A 22250-nucleotide genomic window follows, 5' to 3' on the forward strand; every position below is an offset into this window, starting at 1 on the left:
AAATTTACCGACCGTTTCCCAGGGAAGGATTTTATTCTAAAGGGACGACGACCTTGACATTACCCTTGAATGTAAACACTGATATGTAAACACGCCGTTAGCCATTGAATGTTTATTGGAATATAATGAAAAATAAGGTAACAAACCTCTCACAATGAAAGTGAATATTTGAAAATGTATTATAATAGTAATAAGATGATCAAGAGGGTAAGAAAGAATCCTATCCTCTAGTGCACGAGTCATGCCTGACCTGATCCAAAGATATGAAACAACTTACGATCATTACAGGGATTAAAGCCTGTTTGAATAGTATTTAAGGAAAATCTAAATTTATGTAGTACCAAATTCTACTGTTTCACGTCACTTATAGTTCCGCCATTTTATCAACGTAAAGGCTAAAACCTCGGTTAGGACAACAGTGCAACACATCACAAGTTCGTTGGTGATCCTCGTCCTGAGGAATGAATAGTGTGCTTTAGCTCACTCAACGTTATTAACAACCAACTTTTGACTCAGGTTAATAATATGAAATGTTTCATAAGTTGTTCACACTTTATGACTGGTGTAGTATACGGTACTTTAAATGATTTTATTGTAATTGTGTTCTTGGAATTTTCACTAAATTGTTTAATGGATGGAAGTAAAGTCCACTTGGGGGTGAAGGAAAAGACTACCTTAAATATAGAAGCAAAAAATAGTTTGTGGTGTCCATGACTTAAACTGATTATCACAAACAAGCTGGCAGGAGGCACAGAGACTCACCTCACACACGCACAGGTGTTTTAGTACTGTGCTGTAATGTGTACTGGCCTGTGTTGTCATGTCATGTACTGAACTGTGACGCGGTGTAACTGTACTGTGATTTTATACCGTGCTGTGATGTAGTTTACTATAATGGTAAGGTAAAACGAATCTTTAGCATGCGGTGACGATGTACTATACTGTGATGTTGATATGCTGTAATGTACTATGCTTGCTGTGATATTTCACTGCTGTGATTCACTGTACTGTGGTGTGATGTGATGTATATATACTGTAATGTATATACTATGTGCTCTGCTCTTATGTGAAATGTTGTACAGTACTGTGCTAGGTTAAAATTAAGTACTGTATAGGAACTTGGACGGGAAGATACTGTATGTTAGGTTTGGTATTTTTGCAATTACACACCACACATTCCTACCACTAATCTATGATCATATTCGAATAAGACGTCTAATTATATGATAATTTTCATCTATTACATTACCGGCGGAAATGTATAATAATGGAGAAAGCGTATCCAAAATTTTCTCTCTTTTCTTCCATTAATCTTGTGCCATTATCGCCTACCTCACCTTCCACACTGAGTGTCTTCTTCATAAATCATCACGCTCATGTGTTCCCGTACACGTCACGCGGCCAATCAAAGGCGTTTTTGTTTTTGCAACCAATTAAAATGATTTTGGGTTTGATTTGCGGTATTTTTGGCCCAATCAAATTCTAGTTTTATTTTGGGTCTTGTATTTTGAAATTCAAATTCAGTTCCGACCATGGAAGTCTGCGATGGGTGTCACTCAAATTATATGGAGCTGATGACGAGTTTTGGGGGAAAAGTGAAGAAACTATAGCATTTTTTCGATCGCATGGTGTTCTTCCAACCTCAGTAAAGTGTACTAAGAGCAAGACTGAATGTAAATATTGTAAAGACCAACATATGTGGCGTTGTGTAAGAATCTCAGAATCCAACGACGAGCAAGAACCAGGCCAATAAGTTAAGAAATAGGTGATTCCATCATATGGCGAGAGTCATTAAGGTTAGGTTAGGTTTGGTTTTTGTTTTTCTAGTGTTTTTTTTTTTTGGTGTATTTTGCCATGATTATTTTTCGGAAAATGTCCAACGAAAAAAATTCGTTAAAAAAAAAGGCTATTTTCCGCCAGAAATGAAGGTCATATTCGGTCTAAGCACACACAAATACACTAGAAAAAAATATTTTTTACTGTCTCTATACTCAAGGTTCCTAATGCCCGGGATTAGTCTTGTCATTCTCCTCTGAAATCTTTTCAAGAATTCTATATCCATTCTGTATACGGTGACCAGAACTGAACTGCGTAATCCAGGTGTGGTCTCACAAGAGCAAGATACAGTTTTAGGATGACCTCGCTAGGCTTGTAACTAACACTCCTTTGTATGAACCCAAGTACTTTATTAGCCTTGTTACGAGCAAAAACACATTGTTTACTTGGCTTAAGGTTCCTACTTATCATTACTCCTAAATCTCTCTCGCAGTCGGATTTCTCTATGGCATCGTTGTTCATCTGGTATCTGGTTTACCTGTTTACATCTCCTATACTGAGTACTTTACATTTGTCCACGTTGAATTTCATTTGCCATTTTTCAGACCATTCGAAAAATTTGTTTAGATATTCCTGTAGTTTTGTGGAGTCCTCATCAGATTTAATAACATGTCCTATTTTAGTGTCCTCAGCAAATTTGCTTATGTTGCTGTCTATGCCGATATCTATGTCGTTTATGTATATAATAAATAATAATGGTCCAAGTACTGAGCCTTGGGGAACTCCACTTGTGTCATTGCTCCAATGGGACTTAGTGCCATTAATGCTCACTTGCTGTTTCCTGTCCTGTAACCACGCCCTAATCCATTTAAGGATATTACCTTTGATGCCATGTGCTTCTACCTTTCTAATTAGTCTTTCGTGGGGGACGCTGTCGAAGGCTTTGCTAAAGTCGAGATATACCACATCATAATTGTGCTCCTCGTCCACCGATTCGAAAACTGATGAAAAGAATGTTAATAGATTAGTTAGACATGAACGTCCGCTCGTGAAGCCATGCTGGGAATCATTGATCAATCGGTGCTTCTCCAGGTGATTTCAAATAGTTTGAAATGATTGCTTCCAGTAATTTGCCTACTATTGATGTTAGACTGATTGGGCGGTAGTTAGAGGATAGTGATCTATCCCCCTTCTTGAAAATTGGTATTACATTCGCTATCCTCCAGGATTCTGTTACTACACCTGTTTTTAAGGACATGTTAAACAACTTTGCTGAGGGCATACTCAGCTCTTCCTTACATTCCTTTAATACTCTGGCAAATATCTCATCGGGACCCGGTGACTTGTTAGGCTTTAGTTTGTCGATTTGCTTACTAACATTGTTACTAGTCACTACTGTCTCGCTTAATTTGGTTTCTTCACTATCTCTGAATAGAGTCGGTGCCCTGGGTATCATGTTTAAATTTTCGGTGGTGAAAACTGTTGAAAAATATTATTCAAATTATTGCTCATTTCTCTGTCGTTATCACTGAACTCGCTGGTGTCTGACCGTATTGGTCCAATCTTTTCTCGTGTTTTAGTTTGATACATTTGGTAGAATCCTTTGGGGTTTGTCTTCGCCTCCCTTGCTATCCTTACCTCATTATTCCTCTTGGCTTTCCTTATCTCGGTTTTAATCCTACTCGCCAATACCCTATAATAATCCCGGAGGTAAATTTCGCCACAATTTATCCTTCTACCTATAGCCTTCCTTTGGCCAATGATGTTCTTTAAATAATTATTTATCCATTTAGGGTCATTGTTGTCTGATCTGAGTTTTTTGTATGGTATGTTCTGCCTTTGTGCATTGAGTAACTCACTATTTAAGTTGTTGTGGAACTCGGCAATCTCGGATCTCGTTATCAGGTCGGTGTCATCTGTCAGATTCACGGCCAAGCGTGACACCCCCCTCTTTCAGCTGCCTCTTTAAACTGTCAAAGTTTGCCCTTCTGAAATCTGGTACTTTAGTGGAATTTTCCTTACGTCTGCCCTGAAAATCTAACTGGAATCTAATTTCTTTGTGATCGCTGTTTGCAAGTTCATTCCCTACCTCGACATTGCTAATGAGGTTTTCTCTGTTTGACAGAACTAAATCAAGTATATTATTACCCCGGGTGGGTTCGGTTATATGTTGACATAGAAAACAGTCCTGGATCGTCTAGAGAAAATCCTCTGATTCTGAGTTACCTGTAAGGTCAGTCCAATCTATTTGGCCAAGGTTAAAGTCGCCTACTATATAGACTTTGTTGTGTATGGAAGCCCTGTGCATTTCATCCCAGATAAGTCGCTCATTGACTCTTATCAAGGTTGGGAGGTCTATATATTACTCCTGTGATTAATTTTTCTGTACCGTCGATTAATTCTATCCAAATTGTTTCTGTACTCCGCTCAGTTTTTATTTTCTTATTTATTTCACACTTCAGATTATCCCGAACATAGATTGCTACTCTGCCTCCTTTCCTGGTCTGCCTATCGGTATGGAACAGTTTGTAACCCGCAATTTGGTATTCAACCGGTAACTCGCGTGTGTCTAGGTTGATCCACATTTCAGTGAATGCTATTATATCGATTTTTTCGGTACATACCAAGGCCCTAATATCATCCATTTTGTTTCTCATACTTCTACTGTTCGCGTAGTATACATTTAAGTTAGTCGTGTTCTGAGTCCTCCCCTTACCGCGTTTAGTTTTAACTCCGTCTAATTTAGTTTTGTCATCATTCCTAACACTATTTCCCTGTAATCTTTCACTTTGTTTACCCGCTCCCACTGCAGTCTCCTCCACCCCCGTGCTCATATGTTCTCCTAGCAGTTTAAAGACTTCAATATCTTTTGAACCGCCCCCTCTAGAGCCCCAGCCAGGGTTGCTACTCCATCCCTAGACAGGTGCTGTACTTGGATGTGTTGTACTGTGCTCTGATGTGATGTACTGTACTATGATGTTATGTACTGTATTGCACAGAACTTAGATTTATTCGTACTAGAACTATGCAGGTCAGTGATGCTTATTTAAATTATCAAAGACTATTTTCAAAGTTAATTCAAATACTTTTTTGTCTTGGTATTGATTCTGGATCTGGTAAGCTATGGGTGCTGGACAACTCATACCCAAGCAAATCGTACCCATCAGAACATGTCAACTCGTACCCAATTTATGAGATCATGTAGATTCACAATGGAAATGTGGACAAGGTTGATTTTAATATATGTATAGCAATGTGTTTTTTTTTTAGGTATTTATTTGACCTTAACTCTGACAAATTAAGAGTAAATACGTTTTCTCTCTCTCAAAAATATATTGTGTGGCCACATAATCAAATTGTTACATTACTCATACTGGTCTTGTTTCCGTGTGGTCGTGACTTTTTAAACAAATCTAATTGTATGTGGGTTGGCCAATATACTCGCTCTTCATTCTTTATTATCCTTGTTTCATTCTCAATGTTGACATGTCAGAAGAAGAAATTCCTGTCGATGTCAGCCACTTCGTAGAACAATTTCGTTATACCGGAGGAAGTACCAGAGAGGAACCCCGAATTATATACTGTATACTAACTAATTTGTTTCCAAAAAGCTGGACAATCTATGCTTTTGTGCAGGTCTATATTTTGTTGACTTATGATCATTTTAAACTCCCAGCTTATAAATTGAAACTGCAAATCTATTAGCCTGAAATCTGTAAATTACAATAAAGTTATTCTAAACCACAGTGTGATATATGTACCGGTACTTGTAGCGTAATGTTTGTTTGACGGAATAACATACTTATGTAATGAGGTGCAACCATTTTAAAGCCTGCATTACATATCCCTATTTCACTGCACTTTCCTGCAAGATTTACGTTTTTTTTTTTGTAATCATAGATAAAGCTAAAATGCGTGGTATATATGTACAGGGTATACTAATAGGTGTGGATTATCTCTTGAATTGGGTGTAAGTAGTAATCTTGGGTACGACTTATCTCGTGAGTTGGGTACAAGTTATCTTGAGTACGAGTTGACTGTTTTGGGTATGATTTATCTTGGGTTCGAGATGACCCTAAACCCGTAAGCTATTATAATAATTTAATGGGTGTAAAATCCTGATCGCCTTTGCTGATGTTTTGCGAGACTGGGAACTTTCTGAAGTACCATGTACCAGTACTGCTTTACAGGTATACTGTATTTCTGTATATAATTTACTTTTCTTAAAATACTGTACACCAAGCTAACTGTTTGGGCGGTTTATCCAGTGTTAGTACAGGAGGATACCGGGGATCGAGAATCCTGTGGTGTTTGGTAGTGTCACACTGGATAACACCCTTCTCACATGTGTCCAGGCCGAGGCTCAAACCCTTGACATATTGCTGAGAGTTATGTGCATTACCGCTGTACCTGTACCACCAAGTTAGGTGTTGTATGTTACGCTTAGGTAAGTTAGTTTGGTTCACATTATGAAAATTCTTGGTCTTGCCGAATGTTGACAAAGGCACTTGTGATATTAGGACTGTTTAATGCAAATTACCCTGGTTCCATTGACAAGACATATGTGAAATAAAATTTATATAAACAACTTAATTTACATTATAAACTGCAAATAAGCCTCTATGCTCTCAGTACATCAGTGAATTGACAAAATCCATCTAAGAATTATGTTATTAGCACACCTGAACTAACTACGTACTGGTATTGTAGAAACCATTGTGCTGTACAGGTATAGAATTATGTAAAGATGTTCTCTAAATCAGGTTTTGATTTTTTGTGGTTTATAGAAATTGTTAAGGGCAGGACAAAAGACCTTAATATCTGTGTTTAATGATGATGTGTGTGTTTTAATTGTATTGTTTTTAGTTTTCTGTTTCTAAATGTTAATAGGGAAGAAAGGGGTTTTAGTCTAGAGTACTTGTGTGCTTTAACTAGGTACCTACCGTTACTGTAGGACATTCGCCATAGGAAATTAGAAAATAAATGCTTTCATACATCATGAAATTTATGTTTTGTTTCATTTTTATTTTCAATTGGTTTAATTTTAAATTTTTTCCCCTGAACACAATTCTACAAGCTCTCCCTCCAGCTCTCAATGTGGCTATGACTCCTCCACTTCTTTGAAAGCTGAATATTTTCTTTAATAAAAGTATTTTTTCCATAAGATAATAGAAGATAAATAATAGTGTACAGTAGATGTGGTTAGGTCTGGTTGGTTTGATTTATAAATTATAAAATATATTGTGGCAGCAACCAGTACCGGTACCTCCAAGCTGTCTGAATGTTTTCTTTCATAGATGATCTTTGTTTGTTACAATGATTAATATTTTGAATATTGTATCATATAATGTAGCAGTATCTGGTAAGTCTTTCCTTTGATGTATGAACTGGCATCATATTTGTACTCTGTTGAAAGTTTGCCTTACTTCAGGAATCATGTTGTGTCCTGGCTCTTCTTTTGATCTGTTCCAACTGTTTGATATTGTCTAACAAGAAGAAAGTTCTAGATTTCTTATTTGACCATGATCGTCTGCACTGCGATGAAAACAATATGGTGTCTGGCGGCAGTTAGTGCTGCAGCCTCCATTACCAGAATTCAGAAGAAATCATAAAATATATACTGTACTGTACTTCTGGTATCACAAAAAAACAATGTTCATACACTTTTCATCACTGACATGAGGTAAGAAAGCATTCATGTTCTCTGGTGAAATTTAATTCAGTAGGTACTTAAGGCATAGATCATCTACCCTGTACCTAACTGTATACTGTACATATATTTATGATGCAGCACTATAGACTTGATTGCAGAGATGTACGGTGGTCCACCCGCTGGCAAGCTCTAGGTGATGGTGTTCAGTTAGAGTTGCCATTGGTCACAACCTCTCAGTGTTTTATAACATTAACTACAACACATTTTTTTTTGGACCACCTGAAGATTCACCCTTCAACATATCACACCTGAAGATTAACCACCCATATAGCAGTAGGGTGTTTAATTATCAGGTGAAATAAGCTGGGGGAGCTAATCTTCAGGTGATCCATATATTTTAACACTCAAAAATATATTGTGCTCTAATAGTTACCAGAACGTAAGAGAAAATTTTTTTGAGAATGGTTTAATTTTTGTTTAAGCAGGCTGTATGCAAATATTGATTTATACTGTATGTACAGTGATCCCTCGGTTAATGAGCGCCTCAGTTAACGAGATTTCGGTTAACAAGTTACCTTCCATAAGATTTTTAACTTCAGTTAACAAGCAATCTCTCGATTAACGAGTTTTTTGCAAGCCGACCTCAACATGTTTTCACTTGCATTTGGCAGTCCACCTGCTGTAGTTAACTGTTGTATCATATAATTACAGGTACTCCTCGACTTAAGACATACTTGACTTACGACAACCCGGACATACGACCTCCGTGTCGTATAAAATATTTTTCAAATTACGTACGGTATTTTCTAGAGCCGACGTTAGTGATCGTGCTGTGAACTGACAGAATTTTCGTTTGTAATTTCCTTTAAAATGGCTGGCAAGCGTAAAAGTGAGTTCTCTTGTTGCTGAGAAGAAGAAGAGACACTCAATTTAGAATTTTGATGTATTACAGGTTGTACCTCTCTAGTCCGGCATTCTGTGGTCCGGAACTATTTAAGTTTGTCCAATAGGTAAATAGGCATTTTTTTTTTTTTTTTTTTTTTTTTTTTTTTTTTTTTTTTTTTTTTTTTTTTTTTTTTTTTTTTACTTATCTGAATTATTATTATTATTACAGGAGTATTAAATTTTTGCCCCTCAGGCCCCAATGTGGGTCAGTGACCTATTCCCGGGTGGGCTAATCCCCTTAAAAAAAAAGCCGCGGGAAATTAAGGTTTGTTTACATCCGGCAGTTCGGCTGCTCTCTCTCTCTCTCTGCTTGTCTATACAGAGTACAACATTTAACCCTTCAATATATATGAGCAGTAAATAAGTGTTGCTTTCATATTCTTATGTAGAGTAATGACGATATATTTTCACATGTGCGCACTTACATACGAGCAGTCTCACTTTTTTTTTTACCATTAATGGTTAGCTACTTATATTGTTCCATTTATTAACATTAAATAACATTACAGGTACTTCAAGCAACCATATTCATTTTTTACATTAATTTTACTACAGCTAAACTCAGGGTCTTATTTTCTTCAGTTTTATATGTAGAACCAATCAGTCACTGGTTTCGTAAGCTTTAACATAAACAATGCCGGCAGCCGTCTCGTCTCCTCTAATATTCCACGTACAGTATTATTAATAAATTGTATTGTTAATTTTGCACACACGTACATTAATTCAATAAAAACAAATTCAGAAACATTAATTAAAATAAATATGAACAGTAAATAAGTGTTGCTTTCATATTCTTATGTAAAGTTATGATGATATGTTTTCACGTGTGCGCATGCGCACTTACATATGCGATCTCTCTTTTTCTTTACCATTATCGTTAGCTACTTCTATTGTTCCATTTATTAACATTAAATAACATTACTTAAAACAACCATATTAATTTTACTACAGCTACAACCAAGGTCTTATTTTCTTCAGTTTTATATGTAGAACCAGTCAGCCACTGGTTTTGTAATCAACGAATACAATGCTGTGTCATTTCCTCGTGTGTTTTAATATTCTACGTATTATTAATGAATTGTATTGCTCATTTTGCACACATAAACATTAATTCAATAAAAAAGACATTCAGTAATAAACAATAATGAATCTTTTGTACATAAGAGAAATGACGCTGTTTACACGATTATGCACGTCGTCTGCACGTTGGCGGGCCGTTCAAACCTGTCGAAATTCAAGTTTCCGCCGTCAAATTTTTTTTTTATTTATTTTTTTTTTGTGTGTTCCTATAAAATACGTTAAGAATTAAAAACTCGCGAAATTTGAGACGCTACTATACGACATTTAACCCTTCAATATGTCTTCAAAGAGACCATGATGCAGAGAAAGTAGTGCTAGTGCTTCCAAGCATAAGCACAAGTCACTATCTATCCAGGAAAAGGGTGAATTTCCATGGTCCGGCACCGTCAGGTCCCGAGGTTGCCGGACTAGAGAGGTACAACCTGTATTTTCACCTTTTTGACTTAGACCAATTCGACTTACGACCTGGTCGTCTGTACGGAACCCCTTCGTAAGTCGAGGAAAGACTGTATAAAAATTATGTTACTGTACAGGTATTCCTTGTTTAGCATTAATACACTTGACCCTAATTCAGTTTAGCATTAATGTACTTAAATGTTAATTTGGTTTATTGATGAAACAATCTTGACATCCTGCATCACTTGACGTTTACTTAAAATTTGGTTAGCAATAGTTTACTCACTGGGAAGGGCAAAGAACTGGGGATGAGGTGGCCTGTAAGATGGCATGTTGCCATTATTATATGTACAGGGGTAATGAAACTATGAAAGGTGTGGAAAAGTAGAGAAATATATTATAAAACTATAAGATAAGAAATGTGAAGAGCATGTATGTGTGTGAAGTGAAGGTATTTGGAGGCAGTGGGTTGTAACTTCACTGCGACGCCAGCCGTGTTCCCTAACTTTATCCCTCAATGTAACATCATGGTATACACACAGCGCAGCAGCAGCCACACGTCTCTGAGTCAGCTGGGTAACTGCCTGGCTGAACTTGCCGCATCGCCCAGAGGATGGTTTGAGTGTGGAAGGTGCTTTTTTTTTTTACATATATTTTGTGTTCTTGTTTTTATGATATGCTATGTATCAATTTTATTGTTTTATCATAAAATTTTAGTTAATTTTTTTATGTACCGTACTATGCAATTTGAAATTTGTTCAAATTGGGCTCGCCTTTAGCTCACTAAATTGTTGAACTCTGAGCCACATCGTTTATATAGGAGTTTGGTGTTAATAAATTGATCGTTTAACTTCAAAGCCGTTCATAACGAGCTTGTTTATTATTATTATCATCATTATTATTATTATTATTATTTGGGAGTACAGTACTGTACTCTTTGTTTACCGTCCTGCCATTTGAACATGTTGTTCGCCCGCCAATCTTTGCTGTTATCTCTCTTATAGCGATAATTTTGTGTAATGTTAGGTTTTTTAGGAATGCAACCCCATCATTAAATGAGTGATACCTTCATATGACAAGATAAAATGATGTTTGTTGCCTTTACTGTATTGTATAACCTGAACACTCGTATTAATTAGTTAATTTGTGATAATTTCAGATGAGTGATGGGCAGCACCAGTGCAGTGATGGGGTAACTTAATGTGTTCAAGATATTTTGCTCGAAGACATTGAGGTCAGTAATGAAGCTGAGGAACATTGAAGCATTTAATATTGGAACAGTGATTCTGAACTATTGAAGCGGAAGAAGACGCCCTCACAAAGTGTACCGAAACATACCTTGATCCTTGAACAAAAAATGTGCTGTACTGTGTATGGTTATGTACAGTACAATTCACTATGAAAATAATAAAAAAAAAAAAATCGGTGTTTAATAAGATTGTCAGTCATTGAGGAGTTTTCCATGATGTGACCACCACTGTGTGTATAGAATGACATTACTAACTAAGAACATTTAACAAGGACTTGAAACATTCATTATATTTCAAAAAATGAATGTTAATGATAGTAAATGTCTTGATTCAGAACACAAAGACAGTTGTGTAAAAGAAAAAGATGACACTTTATGCCTTGATTCAGAAAACAAAGACAGTTGTGTAAAAGAAAAAGATAACACTGTATGTCTTGATTCAGAAAACAAAGACAGTTGTGTAAAAGAAAAAGATAACACTGTATGCCTTGATTCAGAAAACAAAGACAGTTGTGTAAAAGAAAAAGATAACACTGTATGCCTTGATTCAGAAAACAAAGGCAGTTGTGTAAAAGAAAAAGATAACAACACTGTATTTCTTGATTCAGAAAACAAAGACAGTTGTGTAAAAGAAAAAGATAACAACACTGTATTTCTTGATTCAGAAAACAAAGGCAGTTGTGTAAAAGAAAAAGATAACAACACTGTATTTCTTGATTCAGAAAACAAAGGCAGTTGTGTAAAAGAAAAAGATGACAAAGTTTCTTGTGTTGATTTAGAAGGAGAGAAGGGAGGGAGTGTAAAAGAAGAGGAAAAGGGTGATGGTGGTGATGGAAGTCCCGAGGTACTTAAGAGAGACAAGCCAGCAGACACAGACACTGGGGTTGGTAAGTACAGTAATTAGTTCTCCTGAAATAACAAAAACAGTTAAGTGGAAATGCACAGATTGGAAGAGCTTTAACCTTTTGTGAATGAAACTTAATTTTGTCTTCATCAAAGGGCTAAATTATTATCTATTAGTAATTAAATATGGTCAGAGGGTTGAACAATAATTCTCAATGTTGAATTAATTTTAATGGGTTTAATCATATTTATCATGGGGTGAAAATATTTCTCAAAGGGTTGAATAATTATTTGTTTAGCATCAAATATTTAAATTATACCTGTACAGTATATAATTTTCAGTGAGTTAAACTTATCTTCAAAATTAATGAAACTATATCCTTCAAATGGTTAAATCATCATATTCAAGGGGTTAAAATACCAGTACAGTACAAATGCTCCTCTACTTATGAATGAGTAATGTTTCTAAGGCTTGTTTGTAAGTCCAACTTTACTCCTGTAGATACCAAACATAGTGTAAAAAAAGAAATATATATATATATACAGTATTACCCCGCCTAACGCGGTTTCACTTAACGCGTTTTATCATATACGCGGTGCCTCGCCAGAGCTGAACTTTCACTTAACGCGGAATTTTTCATCATATACGCGGGAAGCGGCGTGGGCACGATGCGCACAAGGTCGCCCAGTCATCAAAACATTACCGAGTTCTTCACCCGCCACCCACCACAGCCGGCCCAAGTCAGTGATAGTGATAATTAGGGCCCGGATAGTTATGCATTTGCATATTTCATATGCAAATGCATATTTTGCGTGATTTTTATGATAAGTGCATATTACCTAGATAACTGCATATAAATGCATATTTTGGTAAAATATTCATCTGGCAGTATCTCTTTGTTGCCACTGAATGAGCACACGTGGTACTGGGAGGTGAGGTGAGGTGTGGTTAGGTGAAGTGAGGTGAGGTCACGTCGCTTTAATCTGTCGTTTCCACACCTGGTCATGACTCATTGGACTAGTGAGTTAGTCAGTCAGGAGCAGTGCTGCTGTGTGGAGCTACTCTCTTCTGCTGCTCGTGAAAATGCCGAAAGTACAAAGAAACCAAAATGAAGTGCTGAGATCATATGTAAAGGAATTTGATGCATTTACTACTGATGGAAGTGTACTGTTTTGTAAATATTGTGAAGCACCAGTGACAGTGAGCAAGAAATTTCAAGTCCAACAACACCTTAAAACAAGCAAGCACATCCGACTCGAAGCTGTTAAGTCCAATAGTGCACAAAAGGAGCAACAACTACTTCTTGCATGTTCCAGTAAGGCTTTATAAGTGGCATTTTTAGTGCATATAAATGCATATTTCCCCTGTTTTAGTGCATATTTGCATGCATATTTCATGGTTTTTTAGTGCATAACTATCCGGGCCCTAGTGATAATTATAGTGAGGATATGGACTTATATGGCCTTTGAGGGGTTTGACAAAGAGGCCCTGCAAGCCTCTGTGGTGGATAGTGATACAAGTGATACAGGTGAGGGCCAATAATCTGCCCTCTGCCTCGGAACCAACCCCCCATCCCCGTGTGCCCAGCCATCTTTTCTACTAATGCAAGTGTTAAAAAACCTAATATTATTGATATTTCTCTTAATTATTAATTGTGTGTGCATACCATCATAAAGTTAAGATAAAATTTTTACTACAACATAGTTGTGTGTCATCAAAAAGTGGAGTTTGGGGGTCGGGCCAGTCTCTATTGGAATTAATCCCATATGTTCTGTTGTTGACTTAACGCGGTACCCTGTGGGTTCAATTGACCGCGTTAAGCGGGGTACTACTGTATGTATATATATATATATATATATATATATATATATATATATATATATATATATATATATATATATATATATATATATATATATATATATATATATATATATATATATATATATATATACATATATATATATATACATATACTGTACAGGTATGTAAAATCTTCCTTCTACTCCTACTTAACATACAGTTTCCTTCCTCACACTTCTGTTCTTTACAGTTAGAGGTTGTTTAGGGTCAGTTAAACATAAACTATTATAAATAACCAATACAGTACTACATTCTAATCACTCAAGAATTAAAACTCCCCAAACAGCTGAGTCTCACTGGAACATTGACTTGCCTTGTGATGAGTGTTATCTCACGTGACCGAAGTAAAATTTCCAGATTTTAAAAATCACCGATTGTATTTGTGCTATGTATTTTAGGTCTTTTTGTAAGATATGTTGTGTCTAGTAAGGCTATAGCAAATTTCAGTACAGTTTTTCTATGGATAAATTAAGTTGGTAGACCTGTTCTGTCCTTAACCTGTATGGGCCAAGGCATGGAACAAGAACCAGACCAATATTAAATATTGTTTTGAGTCACATGGCTTGGCCACCCTTGACCTGTATTATTTATAATTATATCATGTGTATTAATTCTTTCAGAAGATGGGGGTGATGTTGGAAGTGAACATGGATCCTTCAATATGGAAGACTTTGAGGTATTAGATGAACTGGAAGATGAAAATGAGTCCGCGTCATGCTGTAGGCGCTCGTCATCTTCCTCTGGCAGAAGAAAGGAGAAGGGGAGTACAACAACAAAGACTACAGATGGAAGATTCAAGAACACAGGAGGTGGTAGTAAATATGACAGGCACAAGGATAAAAGAGACAGATCTTGCAGTCATATGTCTTCTTCGGGATCATATGGTAGAGAAGAGAAATCAAATAGCAACTCCTCCAGAAGGTATAAGAGGGATGACTCAAGAGACAAGTCAAAGAGAATGCATAAGGGGAAGAGTCATTCAGAGAGGTCAGATGACAAGCAAGAAGGATCCAAAGCTTTACCAGATGACTCCACAAGAACCACATCAAATAAGAAATATTTCAGCCACCGGTCAGACAGAAAAAGAAATCAGTGTGAGTCGGATAATAAGAGGAGTGGAAGTAAGCGATTGTGTGTTACGGGAGAGGAACATAATCATAGAAAAAGAGAGTCCAGGAGACCAACTGATAGACAGACACATTCAAAGACTTCTGATGAGAGGAAGAAAGATATCCATAATGAGCATAAATCCTCCAAGGTAGAACATGACCGACATAGTAGGTCATGTAAGAAGACGAGTGGTGATCTGAGTGTAACAAAAAGAACTCATACTTTGGAGAATAAAAAGAAAATTGATAACAAAAAGGAGAATACCGGAAACACAAAAAAAGAACCACCTATCTGTGAGAAAGACGGTACCAAGTGTCCAGCCAGTGACTGTACTAGTTTGGCTATTACCAGTAGTGAGACAGCCAGTTCTAACTGTGAGGTGGCAACTACCAGCTCTTGGATAACAAGTGATTGCTGTAATACAACTGCTACCAATGGTGAAGTATCTAGTGCAGGCAATAATACAAACAGAGTCAGTAATGAGACCGGCAAAACCAGCCGTGAGTCAACCATCAACCCTAGTGTAACAGCCAGTCACCCCTCGGAGATAAACGATAGTAAAAATGGTTTAGGTGATGTATATGGACAAATAATAGTAAAAACTGATGTGATAACAAAGTGTGAGGACAAGAACACCGTGATAAAAGAGGATGAAACCGCAAGTGTACAAGTAGAAGAACAATGTGCACAAGGTGAGAGTCCTGCTGATGTTGAGCTGAAGCATTCTGATGATAGTAAAGAAAGTGATCCTGAGTTCAAGCTGAAGAATAATGAGTCTAAACAGGAAGATAACAAGTCAGAGCAATCGATAAAGGCTTCGGAACAAGATCTTGTCAAGGCTGACCAAGCTACTGAGACTCTGGAACAAGAAGATCATAAGTTGGAGGAGGCTTCCAAGGTTTCTAAGCCAGAAAATTCCAAATTGGAACAGGCATCAATAGACAAGAAACAGGAAGATGATAAACCCTGGAAGGATGCCATACATTCAGAAGATGAGACTACCACATGTCAACTGCTAAGTCAGTCTTGTAAACAGGAAAGACGGGGAAACAATAAGTCTAATGAGGAAGCTCTTGAATGTGAACTGGATAATAATGATTGTAATATGGAAGGCTTTGAGTGTGATGAGCATGGAGGAAAGAAGGGTAGAGAAGACACCAAAGAAGATGCTAAAAAACAAGGTGTGGATTGTGAAGATGCTTCACATACCAAGCATGAAGCTGAGACTCTTAAAGAAGATGTTATAATAAAAGAGGAAACTGAGGAAGAGATCGTTCAAAATAAAAAAGGAGTTGAAACTTTAGAACAAGAAGATGCCAAGAGCCAGATGGAAATTGTGGACTCTCAGTTGGAGAAAGACAAGTCTAAGAAGGATGATAAACAAGAGGACATTAAGAATCGGCAGAGAAATGAAGCCAAGTTTAAGGAAAAGAAAATAGAAGTAAAGAATGAGACATCTACAGATTCAGAGAGCAAAGGAAATGAGATGAAAGATCAGATATGCATGTATGTAAGCAACATAAGAAAAGAGGTTGATGCAAAAGAGAAGTTAAGGGCTGCTATCAGCGACAGAGTCTGGAGAACGGTAAGTGTAATGCCGTAGTTTTAGTTACAAACCATCTTTCAAATTTTCAAATTAATTTTGTGGGACATGAAAACATTCTTAAATATACAAACAGGCATACCTCTTATAATGTTTTAGGTGTATGCATGGGAAACTGCTAAAAGAAAGAGGTCAGTATAGTATAACATTGTGTCAGAACAGTAGAGATGTATTTTTGACTGCTATTTTTTACTCACGAGTGATATGAGGTGCTCCACATTACAAGGAGGTGAAGCTTCAAATTTCAAAAGAGGAGAAAAACGTGTTTAAAGTATTTCGAATTTCAAACAACCACAACTATGTTGTTTTATAAGCTAGAGGGTTAATTTTTTTTTATCATGCAGCTCAATCCTTCTCCTAGCAAACTGGAAGTTAGGACTGTGAAAAGTTATTATTTTATTGCGAGTTGAATGAGAATAACTACCCGTCATATATTGTTGTTTGATCTTCAAACAACAATAATTGCATTTTTCTTAGACCCCCTCCCATAAACCCCCCCCAAATTAAATAATAAAAAACTTGTTTGCCTATCAATATTAATCTTTCCGTCCCTATTATATTATTAGCCAAAGATTTATAATAAGTATAATAGTGTGTAATAATAAGGAAACACCACTACACTCATCTCCCCCACCCCCCATCGTAATTAACATATGAATACAAAGGCAGAGAAAGTTTGCATAATCTTAGGTAAATACTGTACAGTATTATGATAATAGTACAGTATTATAATCTTACTCTTCTTAGTTCCTTCGTTTTATTATCCCTGGCGATCATAGTAAGTTGAAGTTAGGTAATCCTGAGGAGTGCGTATAACTTTAATGGCCTCGTCATAATCAATCGCCTACTGTTCAAAGTCTTTCTCTGCCCTCGAAAAATCGCTCCTCTCACTCTGAACGGGATGTGACCACCTTTACTTACTGAGCACACAGCCAGATACGTAGCTCCCGGCCTGAGGCGAAATGGCACTCTATTTTTGAAGGACTTTCAACCATATTTCTAGTCTACGTAGGGGGTTACATACAATGCCAACATGTAGAGGAAGGGTGAAAATAGTGATATTCATAAAAAATGCATTTAGCCCGGGTTGGCGCTTTACTCCTTGTAACGCTGAGCGCCTCATATACAGTACAGGGGTTTCATGGGGTGTTGCTAATAGTTCTAATAATGACACTAAATATATAATACTGTACATGTATTAAAACATTTTATAAATACAGTACAGCAAATAAATTTTAGTAATATTTGACACTAAAACATTAAGTTATATACAGTACACGTACTCATCATCGTATTTTATTGAAACTCGTGTAAAAACGAGCACCATCTCCTGTTGATAGTAACAAGATCCTACTCCTCCTATAGCGTAACAGTGGGGATTGTTCTTTGAACAAGTTGTCATTGTTATTGAAATGATGGATTCGGCTGAAGCCATTATCTTGTCTACTTTCTTGACATTGGTTCTAATGGTTGATGAAGCTGATGCAGGCTGCTCAGATTATGTGCAACATTTACTTGTCCTGGGCAAGTGGCTTACTTGCTCAAATACTTTTATATTATTTGCCCTGATATATTTTTGAGGAAATTTGCTTGCCATTGTCTTTTTTATTTGTTTTAGGTTAACTAAGTATTTTTAAACATTCATATTTATTGTGCACACAGTGGAGTATTGATACAGTGGGGTATGCTATAACGAATGGATTCTACTACGAATATTCCTGTAACGAACGGTTTTACCTATAAAATTGAGAATGCTATAGCGAACGAAACTCCTACAACGAATTTTTTTTTTTTTTTTACTAATTTATTGTTTTTTAATTCCAAGTATTATTGATATTCTTTATTTCAGGGGTTTAGATGCATATTTATGCACTTTTTTACAATTTTATATTATATTTTTGTGTTAAGTGGTTGTAGTTGGGGGCCTGGAACGGATTAATCCTATAACGAACAAGGTTCTAGAACCAATTAGTTGTATGTTTGAACAGAATGCAGAGAATGAGGAACTCTTAAAGGTATTAATACAGCTATTCAAAGGGTCAATTATATTCTTAAATTATTTTGTTGGATGGATAAATCTACCTTAAAGTATAGTGGGGGAGAAATGGTAGGGAAAGTGCTTGAGGGTAAGTGTAGAAAAGGGGCAGGAATGGGTTGAGCTAACAGGCTTGAGTTTAGTAATTACTAACAGTTGTTTACATCCTCGACATCCACAACACAAAGTGTATCTTATCTTCCATACTGACTTAAAATTCTCCAGTAAATATTCATGGGTAGTATTTATATATGGATATATGCATGCCATTTTAAATGTGAAACCATTGTAATTATTATACATTTTACTCGCAGGAAATTGGCAGGCCGAGCTTCTACAGGTACTGCAAGGTGTTTATAATTGGAGATTCCCGCATCAAATACCTGGAATACTCTGGAATTAAGAACAGCTTTAACAATCTGGAAATCATATGTGTGCCAAACTTGACCATTGATAAACTTTGGGAGGTTGTTAAAATTAATATTTGTTGTGATCAGAAATATTACCATGGAGGAGTACTGCTGATTTGTAGTGTTGGAATCTATGACATTCTCGAATTTAGTACTAATATGTCCTGCCGACTAATGAAAGACCACGAGCCCATGCAGCAGATTTCCTTTATAAAATCACAAATAGAGACAAATTTTGTTCCTACACTGATGAGCATGAGGGAGAAGTTACTAAATCATTTGGGTAAGCGATCTGAGATGTTCTTTACCAGCATTCTTCCAGTTAGTGTTTCAAAGTTTAATTTATGCCAAGTGAATGAGCACCATAATGCTACAGGACATAGACCAGAGATACAGTTAGACTTGTATCGCTTGCGACAATTGGTTAATAATATGATAAATAATATAAATGGAAAAGTGACAAGATTCAATAGAAGCAATGGGAAAAAAATTCATTGGGATCTCCTTCCATTTGCATCTCGTTCGCTGATTCTGAACAATGCTTTTGCTGAAAAATATCTGGAGGATGGTGTTAACCCTTCAGTTGAGGTTGTACAATCCCACATGGTCCCCATGTTGGAATATAACATTAAACGGGAATATATGAATAGATACCAGGAGGTTGTGTTAATAGGTGACTCTAGATTACAGGAAGTGGACAAAGTATGGCCTAAGGAAGGAGGAGAGAGGGTTACCATATATATCCAGTCCCATTTGTGCTTCCAAACTCTCACCGAAGAAAATCCCATTGTGAAACAATTGCAAGGCATGACAAATAAACTTATTGTTCTTAGTTTAGGTATTTATGATTTAATAAACTTTGTAGTTTGTGATGGACAGCATACTCATAAGAAAAAGTGGGAAATTCCCTTTTTGAATATAGAGAACTTGGACTCTTGCAATGAAGTATTGCACAAATTTGTAAAGGCATTGGAGCAAGTGGACCAGCTGCTGCGCAGGGTAACTGTAAATTGTGATGTAATTATCACCACCATATATCCATTTGATTATATAAAGTTCCAAAATTACATGATCCACAAGCATGCTGAGGACACTGGACATGTTGTGGATAATCCTCCACCATCTGAAGATGTACATCACAAGTTAAAGAAGATTGCGGACTTTATAACAGAAATAAATAAAATTGCGACAAAGGTTGCCGGACAAAAAGGATTGCCTCATTGGCATTTGCACTCTGTGGTTGATAGTTCTTTGAAAATTAAATCGACAGATGAAGTAATGTTTGATGGCTTGCATCCATCTCCATATGTTGCAAAAAAAATAGCTGAAGCTTTTGCACGGTGGGCCAAGGCTTCTCTTTATCCTCGTGGTCTCAAGTCTGTTCCTAAGGATATGAATCGTATTAATGACCTTAAGAAGGAGACGTTGCTCTCAGAGTGTAGCATAACAAGTCTTCTGAAGAGTTTTCACTTTACTATTTATGGTAATACTACAAATGATGATCCAAGTGAAAAGAAGAGTGTTGATAATAAGAAAGATAATGAACGTACAGAAATCATCACTGGTGTTAATACATCTACATCAAGACTCGATCGGAGAAAGGTTAGGAAAGCAGACATTTCTTATAAAAGTTTTTCTCCAGTCAGAAATAGCTACCAGAGGAGTGCATCATCATCTTCAGAATACAGTAACAGTGAACAAGGCAGTATAAATAGAAGATATTCAACTGGAAATTACAGAACTGTGAGGTACGGCAGTCCTGATATAAGTCCTTCCAGGCATTTTAGTCCAGCTGAGAGAAGCAATCAGGAAAGAATTTATAATTTGGATGGAAATGAGAGTCCTTACAGGAAAGTTGGTGTAAGGAGAATGTACAGCCCAAAGAGGAAGTATAGTCCTGAGAGTTACAACAGTCCAGTCAGATGCCACAAAAGAGGGAGACTTGGTTCAGAAACAAAATATCACTCTGGCAGAAATAATTTTAGCCCAATAAGAAGTCTTAGTCCAATAAAAAGTATTAGCCCATTAAGAAGTTTAAGCTCAATAAGTCTCAGTCCACTAAGAAGTTTAAGTCCTACAAGAAGTTTGAGTCCTACAAGAAGTTTGAGTCCTACAAGAAGTTTGAGTCCTGCAAGAAGTTGGAGTCCTGCAAGAAGTTGGAGTCCTGCAAGAAGTTGGAGTCCTGCACGAAATTTGAGTCCTGCAAGAAGTTTGAGTCCTACAAGAAATTTGAGTCCTGCAAGAAGTTGGAGGGGAAGAAGATATTGCTCGCCTAACAGAAATTATCTGGACAGTAAAGACACATGGCAACGTAGTCCAAGAAGAAGTAGAAGCCCAGTGAGACGCTTTGGACGTGATAGGTTAGACTGGCAAGATAATTCAAGGAGTTGGGCCAGCAGTGACCGTGTGAGCCGGGGGAGAGAATACAGTCCAAGGAGATGGCGGGATAGAACCCCCCCTGCATCTTCTTCACATTGGAGAAGGTATGAATTTATTTATTTCCTCCTACATGTTAGTGAAATTTATATGAGAAGATATTGTGTATATAGTAAACACTTAATTTGCACGAATGCTGTTTACACTATCCAATAAAACCCCATGTTAAGAGTAAAAGTTATGATCCAATACCCATCTTTATTTTCCTGTGTCATATTATTGTACGGTATGAGAACCTTATGTCTTAAAGACACTTGAACCTATGTTCCCCTGCCAAATATTAATAACATACAGTACAGTAAAAGTTAGCTGTCAGCATACCCATAGTGTATGCATCTTTATGCCTATTCACTGTCCTTGGTATAATGCTTCATATGGGTGTACTTTTTTCCATCATGCCCCACTCATTTGTTTGTACAGGTATACCCAGGAGATCACATGACACTGTCCAGTTTGAACATAGTGTAAATAAGTACTCTTACTCTACTTTTCTAACCTTACCTAACTTTGATAGTATGGGAAGCAAAATACTTGAGTCGTCATGGTTTGCCCCCACTTTTTTCAGTTGGATTATAGAGGTATGTAGATGTGACTCACCAGTGTTCAAGTTGTGGTTTTGCTGTCTACACATCTCTTCAGCCAAGAGTTTTCTATTTTAAACTGTCTTTAATTCTTTGCACCAATATTCAAATGTAGGATGAGTGCTGGGCAGCTTGATCATAGTGACACTGTACCGCACAGCACCAGTGACACTGTACCACACATCACCAGTGACACTGTACCACACCTATCACCATCATGACACTGTATAACACCCATCATCATATTCACACTACCACCCCCTTCACCA

The 22250-nt window shown here is 36.8% G+C and overlaps 1 protein-coding gene across 3 annotated transcripts in view; it reads left to right on the forward strand.

Annotated features, from left to right (window-relative positions):
* The first annotated feature begins 369 nt into the window (after positions 1-369).
* Positions 370-22250, forward strand: part of LOC121860950 — a 29172-nt gene continuing 7291 nt past the window's right edge. The window contains exons 1-4 of one of the 3 annotated variants that reach the window (XM_042358351.1): positions 370-434; positions 11010-11986; positions 14427-16501; positions 18869-21447. In XM_042358351.1, coding sequence (XP_042214285.1) covers positions 11401-11986; positions 14427-16501; positions 18869-21447 — 5240 coding nt within the window. In that variant the 5' untranslated portion in view covers positions 370-434; positions 11010-11400. Of the gene's footprint in view, positions 517-11009; positions 11987-14426; positions 16502-18868; positions 21448-22250 lie in introns of all 3 variants that reach the window. The other 2 variants (XM_042358350.1, XM_042358352.1) reach the window with 2 other exon arrangements.

Source organism: Homarus americanus, unplaced genomic scaffold (assembly GCF_018991925.1).
Source record: "Homarus americanus isolate GMGI-L3 unplaced genomic scaffold, GMGI_Hamer_2.0 scaffold52806, whole genome shotgun sequence".
NCBI lineage: Eukaryota > Metazoa > Arthropoda > Malacostraca > Decapoda > Nephropidae > Homarus > Homarus americanus.